Here is a 16944-nt window from a genome sequence, read left to right on the forward strand (position 1 = left end):
TGCACCTTATCATCCACGATCAAGGAGCTTACATAGCATTCAATTCTTAGTGGGGCAATGCCACCCTCGTTCACACAAGGGCCTCCACTTAGCACTTTTCCTTTACTAATATCATACGGGAAATTATATCAATATTCACTTGTTTTTTTTTTTTTAATGGCACTCTTTTATTAATGACTTCCTATTGGTTGTTGATAGCATTTTTTGGGAGTACAAGTCCAACAACTACTTAGGTAAGGGCGCTTGTAAATTTGCCCGGCAAAATTTCCTCTTTCGCTCCCTATAAGGTCCATTTGGATGCACCAAAAATTGGGAAAATAAAAGTACACATATTCCATTTCATGGCAGTGCTTGATTGCCATTTATATTCACATGTCAATACTGGTCGACACTAAATTTTCAAGAAAGAAAGCCATACTTCTTGGAGTTTTTCCAAGAGGGGTATCATTTGTTGGAAAAATGGAAAAGCAAAAAAAGTTTTCTCATTCAACATGACAGGAAAAAATTTAGAGAAAAACAAAACGAAAGAGTCATCTTCAATTTATTCTTATATCTTTTACATATTGAAATCAAAAGTTCAAATAAAAAACCTAAAACTCACCTCTTTACAGAAATCACTGAACAAGCTCTCATCATTTCTAGTTGTCTAACTCAAAACCTCTTGCAAAATCTATCAGAATGCGGCTATTAAGTTCTACAACAAAGATTGAGAGAAGTACATGACAATGGAAAATTTTCCTTTTCAGCACAGCTGTGCACTAATAATCTTCATGAATGACTTGACAGAAACAATAATGAGTTCAGAAACTTTCAATGAAAGCTTCCATTGGGTTTTTGCTCCTTGATTCATCTGAAACCTGTAAAACCCATTAATAATCTGACAAATAATGGGGCCACAAAAAGAAAATAGGAGTACCTGCTACCAGTGATCATAGTTCAGTCAGAACAATGATCTCTACTCGAAGATCGCCTCCTTTCATGTCGATGAGAATGCTTGCTATGCTGTTTATGGCGTTTATAAGAGCGATCATCCCTCTCCACTGAGCTCCTTCTCCGCTTAGGCAGGGATGGAATCTGTACAAGAGTGAACTTATAGTTGGCATTGATAACAATGAAGCTAAATGATATATAGGGGACTGATATCTGCACGGCCATGTTTTGATAAAGGGACGGACCCATGTTTTAAATGTTTCAACCAGCTGTCAAAGGATATTACAATTCCAAAAAAGCTCTCAGCAGCTAATCAGAAGAGTGTAAAACAAAGCGAGCAGTCCCATTATCAAAACATGGTCGTGCAGAGATAGTAGCCTATGTATGTATGTATGTATGTATGTGTATATATATAGAGGAAACTGTTAGTGCGCTCGAGTGCCCAAAACTCATGTGGGCCCACATTGTTAGGATGATCCAAAGCATTCATTTGAAAGACCCTTGCATAGATGGGGTGTGTACCACAAATCAGCTCCATAGGATCATCCTAACCCATCCATTTGTGGATGTCAAAATGGACAGACACTGTTTGTCCACAGATCTGCCCATTTTTGCCCTTCACTTTTGGAGGGGTTAGGATGATTCAATGGACCTTTTGGTACACACCCTATCTATGATAGGGCCTTGCAAATGAATGGTTTGGATCACCACAAAATATGTGGGACCCATGTGATTGGGCCCTTGGTGCACTCGAGCGCACCAACAATTTCCTCATATGTATATATATATATGTATGTATGTGTGTGTCTGTGTGGATCCAAAGCATTCATTTGATGGGCCCTTTCATGGATAGGGTGTCCATTTGTGGGGTGGGAAAATGGGCAGATTAGTGGACAAACAGTATCTGTCCATTTTCACCTGCACAAATGGACACCCTATGGTGATCCAATGAAGCTGATTTTCGGTACACACCTCATCCATGATGGGGCCTTCCAAATGAATGGTTAGGATCACGCCCCCAATGTGGTCCCACCCCTCTTTCAAGCACTCGAGCGCAGATAAACTATCTACGCTCAATCGCAGGAACCCTTTTCTCATATATATATATAAGAATAGAGTTGCTGCGCTCGAGCACAGATAAGCTTATCTACGCTCGAGCACAAAAACAGGGGCGTGGGGCCATTGGGGGGTGATCCTAACCATTCATTTGGAAGGCCCCATCATGGATGGGGGGCTTACCAAAAATCAGCTCCATTGGATCACCAATGGGTGTCCATTTGTGGGGCCAAAAATGGACACCCTAAGGTGATCCAATGGAGCTGATTTTTGGTGGACACCCTACCCATGAAAGGGCCCATCAAATGAATGCTTTGGATCCCACCCAAAATGTGTGCTCCACCTTGTTTCTGTGCTCGAGCGCAGCAACTCGCTCTCTCTCTCTCTCTCGCTCTCTCTCTCTCTCTCGCTCTCTCTCTCTCTCTCTCTCTATATATATATATATATATATATATATATATATATATGAGAAAAGGGTTGCTGCGCTCGAGCGAAGCTAGGCTTAGCTGCGCTCAAGCACATAAACAGGGGGGTGGGGTCTTTGGGGGGTGATCCTAAGCATTCATTTGGAAGGCCCCATCATGGATGGGGGGGCCTACCAAAAATCAGCTCCATTGGATCACCAATGGGTGTCCATTTGTGGGGCCAAAAATGGACAGATACTGTTTGTCCACAAATCTGTCCATTTTTTGCCCCACAAATGGACACCCTAAGGTAATCCAATGGAGCTGATATTTGGTGGACACCCTACCCATGAAAGGGCCCATCAAATGAATGCTTTGGATCCCACCCAAAATGTGGCCCCACCCTGTTTCTGTGCTCGAGCGCAGCAAATGCATGCTCATATATATATATATATATATATATATATATAAATATATATATATATATATGGGAAAACTGTTTCTGCCCTCAAAAGCGCAGAGAGCTTATCCGCGCTGCCCCGTTAAAAAATCATGTGGGCCCACATTTTTGGACGGCCCAGTGCACGAGGTTCCCACCATTGCAGGGTCTAGGGAGGGCTAGATGTACTCAGCCTTATCCCTGCTGTTTCCGTGACTCGAACCCACGACCACCAGGTCACAATGGAGCAACCTTACCATTGCGCCGAGGCTCGCATGGACAAGATCTGCAGTCATTTTTCTGATGGCCTAAAAAGCGATAGTTTGTCAACACGGTCATGCCAAATCCAAGTCAGCGCCATAGAAAGGTGGAGAGCCGAGTCAATTCTTAAACAAGACTAAATCCAACCTTAATATGAATTCAATTTAATCAAATTGTATGATAAAATACTCTTAAACATTTTACTCTATACATGAAATAATGTCATTTATTCAATGTACTTAATCAAACCTATTACTATCACACAATCTCAATATGAGAGTCCAGACAATATCTCACCCGGATAATCACCGTCACCACGTCATTCAAACTAAACAAGGAGCCTCTTTTTAAGGCAATGTGGTGGTCGTGATATAAAAAAGCACCACACAAAATTGCAGGGTGGAAAAGTTGCTAGACTCCCCGTCTTACGTATAACTAAGATACCTCAAAGAATCCCATAAATTTAGGCATATTCCACTGTCAGTTTGTCTTATTTGATTTGCTTTTACTTTAACATTTTTTTTTAATGATGAAGCAAGCCTATTGAGAAAGAGCAAGGATAACACACATCGACCAAGATTAAGGAGAAACAAGAACAAAAACAGAAACTCAACTCAACTAAGCCTTTGTCCCAAACTAGTTACAAACTAGTTAGGGTCGGCTAACTACATGCTCAACTCAACTCAACTGATCTTTTTTTTTTCCTTGTTATCCAAATATTATTAGAAAAAATAACTCCATGCTCTATAGAAGCAGTAGAAACTTTTGTCACGGGGCCATTTCGTCCAGCGCTGTTCGCATGGCCTATGGCCCATGACTTAGTCTATCAGTAGTAGGGACGTAGTTGGTATATTGGCCATCAATATCATGTAAATTCTCAAGGGCACATAGCTAATAGCACCTTTAGTGGGCACTCCCCGCTAAGGGAGTTGGTTGCTAAAGCTCTTTACCCTGAGATCTTGGTTGGCCATCGAGTGGTGCATTGCTAGTGCATATCCTAGCAGGGATTCCATTCTAGTCAACGGGTGATCGGGTACCCTTAGGAGTTGTAGACCTTTTTTTTTTTTTGAAAGATAACAAATTTCATTAATATTTAGAAAGCATTCGGGACCAGGAGTCCCATCCTGCAATACAAAATATTAAGTTGAATTGGCACGGGCATACCAGAAACCAATTTCAGAGTAGCCAAAATAACTTACAAAAAACCAACCATTCCTTTCCTTCATTGTACTACACAAAATTCTTGAACTACAGATGATACTAATCTGCACATAAATCTTTTCTCTATTCCTTTGTCTATTCCTTTCGTGACTAGTAACAGTAAGGACTCCCAGCCCAAAGTGCCTCGGCTAGCGAAAGAATATGGTCTCTCAAGCTATTGAGGAACTAAATCTTTTCTCAACACATCTAGGATCTGGATTTACCTAACAGAGAGATTGACCCCTACGACACATTCATTCTGGAAAGTTACCTTACTTCCAACCTGTAGGACTGAAACCGACATCACAAATTCCACGACCCCTGTATTAAGATCCCGGCTTCCTGCGGCCGTCCTCTTCCCAACCAGGCTCTATTAATTATATCAAACAGAAACTTCACGTCTAAATAGTGTTTACCAGAAATCGGGTAGACAAATCCACAACTAACGAATTCTCCTTACATAAGATCTTTGATAGGCAATACCGGCACCCTGGAGCAGTAAATCGTAGCAACTTCTCGAGATAAGTTCTCTTACTCTCACAATTCAGGTTATGTTTCAACCGCCTTGACTCTGTCTATTTTCTCCTCTACAACTCTGGTTTGCATTGCAAGGAAAATGCCCTTTCCTTTATCATTTCTACTAGGCGCATTAAGCTCCATTAATCGCCGAGCATCTTCCAACTCAAGGAAACCTCCCCCCTCCCCCCCCCCCCCCCCCCCGCGTTAGCACCCAGGGCATCGCGCCTAATTTCCAAACTTGAGATCGCCAGTTGTTTCTCCTCCTCCCACAGACGCCTTCGGGTTCGCCTTTCCTTTTCTAAAATCTTGTTGAAAATGGGCAAATTGCAAAGGGGCGTGTGAAGTTCTTCCTCGCTATTCAAGGTGGCCTGAGAAGGAGACAATCCCGAATCTCAACTAGCTGCTGCCCTTTCTTTCATCCATTGTTTCTTAAGAGGAGAGAGTAACACCTCACCAGGTGTAGGCAATTCCTTCCTCGCTAACTTTTCGTTATATTTAAGGTTTTAGGAGATCCACATCTACATCCACCAGGGTAACTACACCCTTAGCTGTACTGCCTGTGTCCTCAGATCGATCAGTGGCAGACATAGTTGAAATAGGCGAGTTTTGTAGGATTCGTAGGTAGTGGTGGTGTTCGAAATCACGTTTTTTCGTTCTGCCTTCCTTTTTTCGATACAGACACTTTATCTTTCTATTAAGTATTGACAGTCCACCCCGGGTAGCCAGGGTATGAGCATCCTTTCGAAGGCCTTTCCTGCCCAAGCGTGCACCCTTCGCGTCAACACTCTTACCTTCTTTAAGGAATCTATTTTTTAATTTTTCAAAGCCTCCAGCTCCTTTGCTGACTTAAGGCTAAAAGAGTCTATAACATCTTTTCTACCTGGGGACCAGCCAATACTAATTTCCTGACATATGGCAGGCTCACAGGCCCCCTCAACCTAGCCACCCTACTTTCTGACGACACTGGGGCTTTCTCAGAGGGGATAGGGGGGTAGATGGGCAATTCAAAATTTGAAATGGGGACCACCACCGGCTCCGATCCACGCCCAGTGGCCTCTGCCCCCTCAACCTAGCCTCCCTAATGGTAGACTTTTTTTTAAAAAAAATGGCATATTTCATTAATACTCAAAAAGCATTCGGGACCAAAGGTCCCAGCCTGCATTACGAGAAATTAAAGTATATATTGGCACGGGCATACCCATACCCAATACAGAATATATCATACAAATAGGACGTAAAAACCAAAATTATCCCTTCCCTCCCTCCACTATCATGCCTTCTTGACACTATCCATTGCATTTCCAAAGACATTCATCCCATACTCTTTTCCAAACCTCAATTTCTTAACTATAGCGATAAGAGAGACTCCCAGACTAGAGTGCCTCCACTAGCTAAAGACCATGGTCTCTCAAGCTAATGTCGACCTACATCTAATTGCAACGCAACTAGAATCTTGACTTACCTACACAGGGACTGACCCTTACAAGCATTCCTTCTAACAATTGCCCTACCTCCAGCCTATGGGACTGAAGCCATCATCACAGTTTCCACCATCTCAGTACAAACTTTCTGATTTCCTGCAACCGCTTCCTTCCCAGCCTACCTTTAAATAATTAAATCAGTCAGGAGCATCTTGTCTAAATAGTCTACCACCAGAAGTCAAGTATACCACTCCACAATTCTCCTTAAATGAAATCTTTGGAAAACAATACACATTCCCTAAAACAGAACATCTCAGCACCCTCTCAAGGTAGGTCCTTTAATCGCATAATCCAGCCTCTGTTTCAGCCTCCTTAAGTCTTTCTATTTTATCATCTACAACTCTGGCTTGCATTGCAAGGAACATTTCTAATCTTTCCTAGATTCTTCTGGTAGGAGATCCCAAACACATCGCCAATTGCTAAGAAATCATTAAAACCTACCAATTCTGGGTGCCCAGGTTCTTGAAGAGTAGACGATATCAAAACACCCTTACCTTTGTCACGTCTATTGGATTCATTAGACTGCCCTAATTGCTGACCATCTTCCGCCTCGGGGATACCTGGCCCCAGACCCTGGTCAGAACCCAGGGTCGCGCGCTTAGTTTCCAGACTTGCAATCGCCAGTTGTTTCTCATCTTCCCATAAACGCCTTCAAGTTCGCCTTTCCTTTTCTAAAACCTTGTTAAAAATGGGCAAATTTCGAAGAGGCGTATGAAGCACTTCCTCACTATTCAGGGTGACCTGGGAAGGAGACAATCCCGAGCTTTGATTTGCAGTTGCCCGTTCTTTCAACCACTGCTTCTTAAGAGGAGAAATTAACACCTCACCAGGGGTATGCGATTCCTTCCTCGCAAGCTTTTCATTATATTTGAGGTTTTTTAGGATCTCAAGGTCTCCATCCACCAAAGTAATTTCACCTTTAATTACACTACTTGTATCCTCAGATCGATCTTTTTCATTCATACTTGGACTAGGGGAGTTTTGCAAAATTTGTAGGTAATGGTGGTTTCCGGAGTGAAGATTTTTCTTTCTAACTTCCTTCTTTCGATACAAATACTTAATCTTCCTGTTAAGTGCTGATAAGCCGCCACGGCTACCAAGGAGACGAGCGTTCTGGCCCAAGACCTCTTCTAAGTTTGCATTTACCCGCACGTGTACCCTGTACATCTGAGCTCTCACCCGCCCTAAGGAACCTATTCTTTAATTTTAGGGCCTTCAGCTCCTTAGCCGATTTTAAATTAAAAGAATCCACAACATCCTTTCTACCCGCCTTTCCTTTAGTGCCACGTGGAGCTGCCAAAACTGACTTTGGTGTTGTCCTTATATTTGGCAGAGTCACAGGTCCCCTCAACTTAGCCTCCCTTTAGTGCCACGTGGAGTTGTAGACCTTTTTGGCATAGTCCTATTGTAACTTGTTCAAGAATCATCAATAGAGATTAACATTTGCCTACTCGTGTGCCCTATTGCTTTGTGTGTGCTTGGAAACTTAGCATTCCTTTTGTATTTGTTTTGTAGGTTTGATCCTCATAACTTTGCCAGGATTACTTGCTTGTCGTGAGACAACGCAAGTGCCGCACGGACCTCGCTCCCAAACGAAAGGTCCGTGACAGTTGGAATCAGAGCTGAAGTTCCTACCTACATTCAGAAATGACAAAGAGAAATGCCACCCAACCACTTCTTGCAGAGTCCAGTCGGGTCCGTGATGAGCATGAACCAGTCAATGAACCATCACCGGCGTTAAGTACAAGAGAACAAATTGCTGGTGTTGAGGGAAGGGTGAAAGCAGTGGAGGAGCAGCAATTTAATCTTGTTGAGATGACAGAAGGCCTTGGTGTAGAGACCAAGGGCATGATAGAAGAGGTGCAAGAGCGAGTCCAAGATCTTACTGAGCTGTTGAATCAGGCCGCGATGGAGGATCTTCAAAAGAAAGTTGAGACTCTCACTGTCCAGGTGAACTTACTCATGAAGACCATTGGTAATGGCACAGGTGGTCACGGTGATGGACAGGGTAGCAAGGTGCAAGTGCCTGAACCACAATGCTATGCCGGTGCCCGTGATGCTAAGGAGTTACAAAACTTCTTGTTCGATATGGAACACTTTTTCCACACAACACACCTTGATAAGGAGGCCAAAGTCACTACGGCCAGTATGTACCTCAGTGATGATGCCAAATTGTGGTGGCGAACCCGCTATGAAGAGATTGAAGCGAGACGATGTATTATTGATAGTTGGGAAGACATGAAGTAAGAACTTAAGGCACAATTCATGCCTGAGAGTGTGGAGTTCATTGGCCGAAAGAACCTACGGCGCCTTCAACAAACCGGGTCGATTCAGGAATATGTGAAGCAATTTTCGACTCTCATACTCGATATAAAGAGCATGTCAAAGGAGGACAAGCTATTCCAATTTATGGAGGGACTAAAGCCCTGGTCCCAAACAGAGCTCCGAAGAAGAGGAGTTCAGAACCTTGCCACAGCAATGACTGAAGCAGAAAAGTTATTTGATCATGTGGGGGATAACGCAGCAAACAGAAAGAAAGACCTCAACAGCAAGCCATCCAGCAGCTTGAACAGGCCTCCCAACAACATGAATACCTTTAACAAGTCTTTTAGTAGCACGAAAGGAAGGATCCAAGGTCCAAGGGGTGATAGGAGGACCTATTCCAGAGTAGGGCCGAGACAATACAATGAGGCATCAAGTTCTGCATCGTAGGGGTCATGCTTCATATGCATCGGTCCACATTATACACGATTTTGCCCACAAAAACGGATTGTCAATGCTTTGCTCGCTTCAACCTCCTCACCCCAAACTCAAAGCGAAGAAGAAGAGAATGAGGAGGAACCAAAGATGACAGCCCTAAGCCTGTGCACTGCTATCAAGGGACTAGGTGCCAAGAAAGTCTCTTCCAAGGGCTGGATGTACATTGAAGCATGCATCAATGGAAAGATGACTCGGGCTATGATCGATACAGGTAATACACACAACTTTGTCTCGGAACAGGAGGCAAAACGTTTGGCGTTGAAGCTCGAAAAAGATAACTGGAAAATGAAAGCAGTAAACTCAGAGGTCCGCCCCACAACTCAGAAAGCAAGGAGTGTACCAATCAAGATTGGGGTATGGTCTGGAACGACCAATCTAATGGAAGCACCCTTAGATGATTTTCATGTCTGAAATTCCAAGGGTGGTCCCTAGTACGGCAACTTATGATGAGTGCGAAATTAGGTTGATAACAAGTTTTAATTCTTTTGAAAACTCAAACCCAATTTTAGAAATTAAGAGATCAACAATTGAATTCAAGTACGCAAGTTAAATCTAAAGTGCAAATGCAAAATAAAGAGCAAGAGTAAGAGAGATTGCACCCGAGATTTAAAGTGGTTCGGTCCTCCAAACATGAGGCCTACTCCACTCCACCAACCAAACCCGTTAATGGCTTCACTATGTGATCTTCTTAACTTCGGCGAAGATCGGTGCCGATTACAAAATTCCAACCGCCTTTAACCTTGGTGGCGATCTTCACCACGGAGAGTGGGCTACGCTTCTCCGAACACTCGCCCAAATACAATCTTGAATGAAGAAGGAAAGAACTAAAAACAATCCCTCACAAGGGTTTACAAAATGTAGAAGATGTACAAATAGAGCCTATGATCCAAATCCTAAGCTTTAGATGATGAGAGGCATAAACAAGTTTGATTCACTCTAAGGATCTTCAAGTAGGTTTTTAGAGTGTAAGGATTGATTATTGTAATGTTTGGAATGCCCATATATATAAGGAAAACCAAAATATGACCGTTCAATGGCATTGTGGTAATTCCAGCAAAATTCCCAACGGCCATTTTTCCGACCGTTGTAGTGTTCTCGGAGTTCCGAGAAAAAATCTCGGAGTTCCGGGTATTCAAACAGAAGATGAAAAAATGTCACTGGACCATTTCTCGGAGTTCCGAGAATAATTCTCGGAGTTCCGAGAAAAACTCTCGGAGTTCCGAGAAGCTTATGTCTGAGCAGATTTTCATTTCTGTTTTTGGGCTTCCAACTTAACACCAAGATGGGATTGCTATGAGGGTTCCAAGGTGTTGGAACTCCACAAATACAATCACTTATATTTTTAGGGTGTGTGTTTATTTACTTAATTATGCCTTTCAAATCTAAAACTAAGATTGGATCTTAATACAATCTAATATAACTTGATCTTCAATGGATTCTTCAAGTCTTCATTTGTCTTGGATTTTGATGTCTTTGGCCTTCATGAAGTGGTCCAATGAGTGCTTCTTGGCCTCAATCCAAGCAATGTTGTCTTAGCACCAATGTGATCTACAACTTAGACAATCAAACACATTAGTAATCATAAATCACTTGTGTATTGGAATCATCAAAATAAGATGGGAATGCCAAGGTGGAAACCATTGGGCTTACAATGTCATTCTGGGGATAGAATTCCTGAACCAGGCCAAAGCAAATCCAATGCCCTACCTAAAGTCTTCATGTATGTTTGGAGAAAAAACACCTTGCATGATTATTGCCATTAGACAAGAGAGGAAAGACGTCGAACACTTAACAGCCCTCCAGCCGAAGAAGGGTTTAAAGAAAGGAGAACCCACCTTCGTGGCAACCTTAAAGATGGGAGAGGCACTAGTGGGGGAGACCCTCATTCCCCTAGCGTCAAAGATGTTATTGAAGAGTTCAAAGATGTCCTGCCTGAGAAGCTACCCAAGATGCGCCCGCCACGCAGGGCAGTGGACCATAAAATCGAGCTAGAGCCTGGCAGCGTACCCCCAGAGCTAGCAGAGCTTAGGAGGCAACTTGACGAGCTACTAGAAGTAGAATTTCTTAGGCCTTCGAAGGCCCCCTTTGGTGCCCCAGTACTAATCCAAAAGAAGCATGATGGGAGTCTACGATTGTGTATCGACTACAGGGCCCTTAACAAGTTGACTGTGAAGAATAGGAATCCTATCCCTCTAATTGCAGACTTGTTTGACCAATTGGGAGGAGCCAGGTACTTCTCCAAGCTGGTTTTGCGATCTGGCTATTACCAAGTGCGAATTGCAGAAGGAGATGAGGCCAAGACAACATATGTAACAAGATATGGTGCCTTTGAATTCTTGGTGATGCCGTTTGGCCTTACTAATGCCCCTACGACCTTTTGTACCTTGATGAATGGATTGCTTCATGAGTTTCCAGACAAGTTTATAGTGGTGTACCTCGATGACATTGTGGTATACAGCAACACCCTAGAAGAACACAATGATCATTTAAAGAAGGTCCTTGAAGTACTCAGAAATAACCAACTCTATGTGAAGCTAGAAAAGTGTTCATTCACTCAAGAACGCATTATGTTCTTGGGCCACAAAGTGGGTGGAGGAGAAGTTGGCATGGATGACGAGATGGTGTGCGCCATCCAAGAGTAGCAAATCCCAACCAAGGTGGGAGAACTCTGGTCATTCCTCAGGCTTGTTAACTACTATCGGCGGTTCATATCAGGATACTCAAGTCGAGAGGCCCCTTTGACGGACTTATTGAAGAAAGATTGTCTGTGGTTATGGTCTGAAAAGTGTAACACAGCCTTCCCGGATCTAAAGGATGTTGTTATGGCAGAGCCAGTGTTGCAGCTACTGAATCATTCCTTGCCGTTTGAAGTCCAGACTGATACCTCGGACTATGCTATTGGGGGTGTGCTCATGCAAGAAGGGCTCCCTATTGCTTATGAGACCCGCAAACTCAATGACACTGAACGAAGGTACACCGTGCAAGAAAATGAGATGACCGCAATAGTGCACTGCTTGCGAGTTTGGAGATATTACCTTCTTGGCTCCAAGTTTGTTGTCAAGACCGATAATGTGGCCACAAGCTATTTCCATACCCAGAGAAAGTTATCCCAAAAACAAGCTTGATGGCAAGATTTCCTTGGAGAATTTGACATGGTTCTAGAATACAACCGGGCAGATCGAACCAAGTGGCAGACGCACTCAGTCGAAAGGTTGAGTTGCCCGCCTTCAAATTGGAAGAACATGACTCCATATGTCAACTAAAGAGCAACCTACAAGACCGTATTCATGAAGGGCTTGAGAAAGACCCCTTCACCCAAACCATCATGCAGTTTGTGAAGGCAGGAAAATTGCGGCGTTTTTGGATTCAAGACGGTCTCCTACTAACCAAGCGGAGTCGAATGTACATCTCGCGATCATGTGACCTGAGGAAGGAACTTCTGAGGGAGTGCCATGATACATTGTGGGTAGGGCACCGGCACCCTAGGATTCATCGCACTCTCGCCTTGTTAGAACGTAGTTACTACTAGCCCCGGATGGGCGATGATGTGGAAGAGTATGTTCGAACGTGCCTCACATGCTAGCAAGATAAGGTGGAAAGGGATAAGCCATTGGGACTCTTGGATCCATTGCCAGTGCCGAAGGGACCTTTGGAGAGTGTCTCCCTTGCTTTATTGTTAATCTACCTAAGGTGGGAGTGCTTGGTTCCATCTTAGTAGTTGTGGATAGATTCTCCAAGTATGCAACTTTCATTCCAACACCCCAGCATTGCAATGCAGAAGGGCAGCTAGGCTTTTCTTCAATCATGTGAAATATTGGGGAATGCCTCAAAACATTGTCAGCGATAAAGATCCAAGGTTTACCGACCGCCTATGGACTAAAGTTTTTAAGTTGCTGGGGACAAAACTGAACTTCTCTACTAGTCTACACCCTCAAGCCGATGGACAGACGGAAAGGATCAATGCCCTTCTTAAAGAGTGTCTGAGACACTTTGTTAGTGCCAATTATAGGAATTGGGTCCACTTACTCGATGTGGCCCAGTTTTGCTACAATTTACAAAGGAGTTTTGCATCCAACCAGAGCCCATTCGAGCTGGTTACCGGTCGTCAGCCTTCTACGCCTCATTCCATCGCAGCCGGCTATGCTGGGAACAGTCCCCCTGCCTATCATATGACCAAAGGGTGGCACACAAATGCACATATCGCCAGAGCTTACTTGAAGAAAGCATCTAGAAGGATGAAGAAGTGGGTAGATCAAAACAGAAGGCCAGAGAACTTCAAAGTTGGAGACTTAGTGTTGCTCAAGCTCAACCCAAGCCAACTCAAATTCACCAAAGTGCACAAAGGCTTGGTCCGCAAGTATGAGGGTCCCCTTCCTATCCTTGAACGAGTTGGAAAAGTCTCCTTCAGAGTCCAACTCCCTTCCTAGCTAAAGATCCATCATGTCTTCCATGCAAGTTGTTTGAAGCCGTATCGTGATAAGGAAGACAGCACCAGAAAAACATCAGTTCGTGAGGAACCACATGCAACTTCCTTCACATGCGAAGTTGAGGACATCATGGCTGAACACACCATGCCACAAGGAAGTTCTCAAAGGCCAACAATAGAGTACCTCCTCAAGTGGAAAGGCCTACTAGAATCAGAAGCCAGCTGGGAATCCAAGGAAAAGCTCCACCTCACGGAAGATGAAGCACGTGCCTATATGGACGTAATGTTGACGAGGGTGTCGACGTAATTGGGTGGGGGAGTGTCACGGGGCCATTTTGTCCAGCGTTGTTCGCATGGCCTATGGCCCGCGACTTAGTCTATCAATGTAATAAGTAGTAGGGACGTAGTTGGTATATTAGCCCATCACTATCATGTAAATTCTCAGGGGCACGTAGCTAATAGCACTTTTGGTCGGCACTCCCCGCTAAGGGAGTTGGTTGCTAAGGCTCTTTACCCTGAGATCTTGGTTGGCCACCGAGTAGTGCATTGCTAGTGCATATCATGGTAGGGATTCCATTCTAGTCAACGGGTGATAGGGGACCCTTAGGAGTTGTAGACCTTTTTGGCATAGTCCTATTGTAACTTGTTCAAGAATCATCGATAAAGATTAACATTTGTCTACTCATGTACCTTATTATTTGTATGTGCTTGGAAACTTAGCATTCCTTTTGTATTTGTTTTATATGTTTGATGCTCGTAACTTTGCCAGGCTTACTTGCTTGTCGTGAGACAACACAAGTGCCGCACGGACCTCGCTCCCAAACCAAAGGTCCGTAACACTTGGCTCCACTCATTCTAACTTGTGAGTTGGCTGTGCCCTCAACTAAAACCTGAAATGAATGGGCAAACAGGCTCACCAATGTAGCTTTGGTCAAAGTTCAGAACCAACAAGGCATGACCAAGGTCCATATTAACTTCATCCAAAGTTTGATTCAATACTATGCACCCACAAAACCAAAAAACTCATATGCCGAGAAATATTAATGTTCATTCCACTAATAAGATAAGTTAAAAAGTAATAAAAAAACTGACAAGATCATCAGCTTTCAAAACATGTGAAATATATATGTTTAGAATGAACCTTATTGTTCATATGCGCGACAATGCATGTCACTAGGTGTTTGAACTTGCTAAACCATTATGGATTATTGTCTTGCTTATGTGACGGTTTCTAGGAGCACATTTGTGCTTATTCTAGTATTTCTTGAAGTTTTATCTCAAATTTCCATAATTTTGATGGACTTCCATAAACTAACATGAATTTTACAAGATTTTTATGGAATTCCATAGACTTAGACGAAGTACTTCCACTTTTATGGGGATTGAAGTCAGGACCGAAAACTGAATTTTCATTTTATGGACTTGAAGTTGAACACAAATTATGCGCTTTAACAAAGTACCTATGATATTGTGATAACAAGCTAATTGTGACAAATCGAGAAAACATTTCATTACAAGGTTGGTTCTCAGTTCTCACCCTTTTGCATATGAAGCTAGATGCTTCCCAAAAAAAAAAAAAGTTGGTCGCAAGTCGCAACCAAAGCCCAAGTCTCTCTTTGCAAGATAATGATGGTGAAGATGAGGGAATGAATGGGTAGTGTTCCTAGGAGAGTCGTGACAACTTTGAGGATTGGGACAAGGACTGTAGGACCTTTCATTACAACGAATGGACTTGGATGGTAGGATCTTTCAGCACAACAAATGCATCCTTTTGAAGCTAATCCCAATAGCTATCATTTGGGGAACTCGGAAGGTAGAAAAGGAAATAGATACTCAATTACAAGGTTGGATATACACCAAAGATAATGGATGGGATTAAGAGATTAGTGATTCATGGGCTGTTGGAGAGGAAAGGGTTAGGGCATCAAGGCGCAACCGCGCAATATTAGAACGACAAATGGATGGAAGTAGCAAATGGTGGTCTAAGAAAAGAAAGTTATAACTAGAAAACATCTACTTATTGACTCTACTAAGCTTAAGTGTGGTGGAAACTCAACAGGCAAATCTGTAGCGGGCCAGATTAAGGAGAAATTTGAAGAATTCGAGAAGAAGAGCGTTCTCTAGTCCAATTAGGTTCTACGATCAAATGAAGCTGCAATTAGGGAATTATTGGACAGACTTAGGTGCTTTAGAAGAAATTTAGGCGACAACTCAAAATTTATGGTGGAGGGAGAACTTCAAAATGTGGTGATAAGGGTGTCAAGGAAAACTATTGGTCCATAGAGATTGATGAACATAGAGATTGATGTACATAGTCATGGGGTATTAAAGATTGATGAACAATAACTAGAGATGTTACTACTCAAAAAAAAAAAAAATTAGGTGAGAATAAATAGAGATGAATAAATAGAAATTTAGGCGACAATATATAGAGATGTTACTTTTCATAAACAATTAAAAATTATTTTTAAAAAAATAAAAAAATTGATGAACATAGTCATGGGGTATTAAAGATTCAGTAAGGGGCAGATGTTACTTTTTTTCAGACTGCACGAGAGAGAAATGAGGCTGCAGAGACCCTCCTAATGGCTCAACTGTTATTTTGCATAGGATAATACTGCCACTTATGTAAAGCTTACTTTTATTTTAATAAAGTTGTTATTTATCAACAAAAAGACAACAATGAGAGAATGATACCTGGAAGCGCGGCATGTATCGTGCCTCTGGAGGTGGGGGAATACCAAGCCTTTTCAAATCATCAAAAGGAATCGGCCGCCTAGTCACATAAGCAGAAAAAGAGAACCAATAATAATGCTTCCATAAGAACAAAGTGCCCATCCTAAATTCACCACTCATACAAAGCAGAATCTGCATTTATTTATCATTAAGAAAAAAATAAGATAAATAGTCTAACGAATTTGGGCCTTAAAGGTAAGGTGCAGTCCATCCACAACCTCAAAAGACCATCACCTTCTAGTATTTACGTAGCTAAACTAAACCAAACAAAATTGATTAGTTTTACAATCCCCATATCAAACCCTGATTTGGGATAAGTAGGAAAGTCAGGCAACTCATGTGACATTGAAAATTTTCCAAAAATAATTGGGTTTTCAATAGAAAGACCAAGTTTGAAAACCAAGATAAACAGCAGATTGGACAGGCTCAAGGAAAGGACAGATGCTCGGTTATAAGAACAATTAACAAAAACAAGAACATCAAAATGGCATGCATGACAAGCTATTTGGAACTTCGAAATCATGACAAATCAATGGTTGCCTAACACATTGCAGGAGGATTAATGGTCACGTCCATAAAGCCACAGATCTAGTTCATCTTTTCTTTCCCAATTCAAATAAATTCAGACAGCACTTTTCACTTTCGTGCGTAAGCTGGTTGAAATTGGTAAATTGTTAAGGAATTGCAATATTACGGCGGAAAATGAAAATATCAATATATTTTTAATTTCTC

General features: G+C 42.5%; 1 protein-coding gene across 2 annotated transcripts in view; it reads right to left on the reverse strand.

Moving 5' to 3' along the window:
* Positions 1–505: 505 nt before the first annotated feature.
* The window catches only part of LOC143860298 (RNA-binding (RRM/RBD/RNP motifs) family protein), a 42202-nt gene continuing 25763 nt past the window's right edge, over positions 506–16944 (reverse strand). Inside the window, exons 7-9 of one of the 2 annotated variants that reach the window (XM_077370870.1) lie at positions 16174–16252; positions 917–1074; positions 506–857 (exon numbers count right to left, since the gene is read on the reverse strand). In XM_077370870.1, the coding sequence (XP_077226985.1) occupies positions 937–1074; positions 16174–16252 (217 nt within the window). In that variant the 3' untranslated portion in view covers positions 506–857; positions 917–936. Of the gene's footprint in view, positions 858–916; positions 1075–16173; positions 16253–16944 lie in introns of those variants that run through there. The other variant, XR_013239668.1, reaches the window with a different exon arrangement.

Source organism: Tasmannia lanceolata, unplaced genomic scaffold, assembly GCF_043159265.1.
Source record: "Tasmannia lanceolata isolate RefF3 unplaced genomic scaffold, GAP_Taslan_0.1 ptg000037l, whole genome shotgun sequence".
Lineage (NCBI taxonomy): Eukaryota > Viridiplantae > Streptophyta > Magnoliopsida > Canellales > Winteraceae > Tasmannia > Tasmannia lanceolata.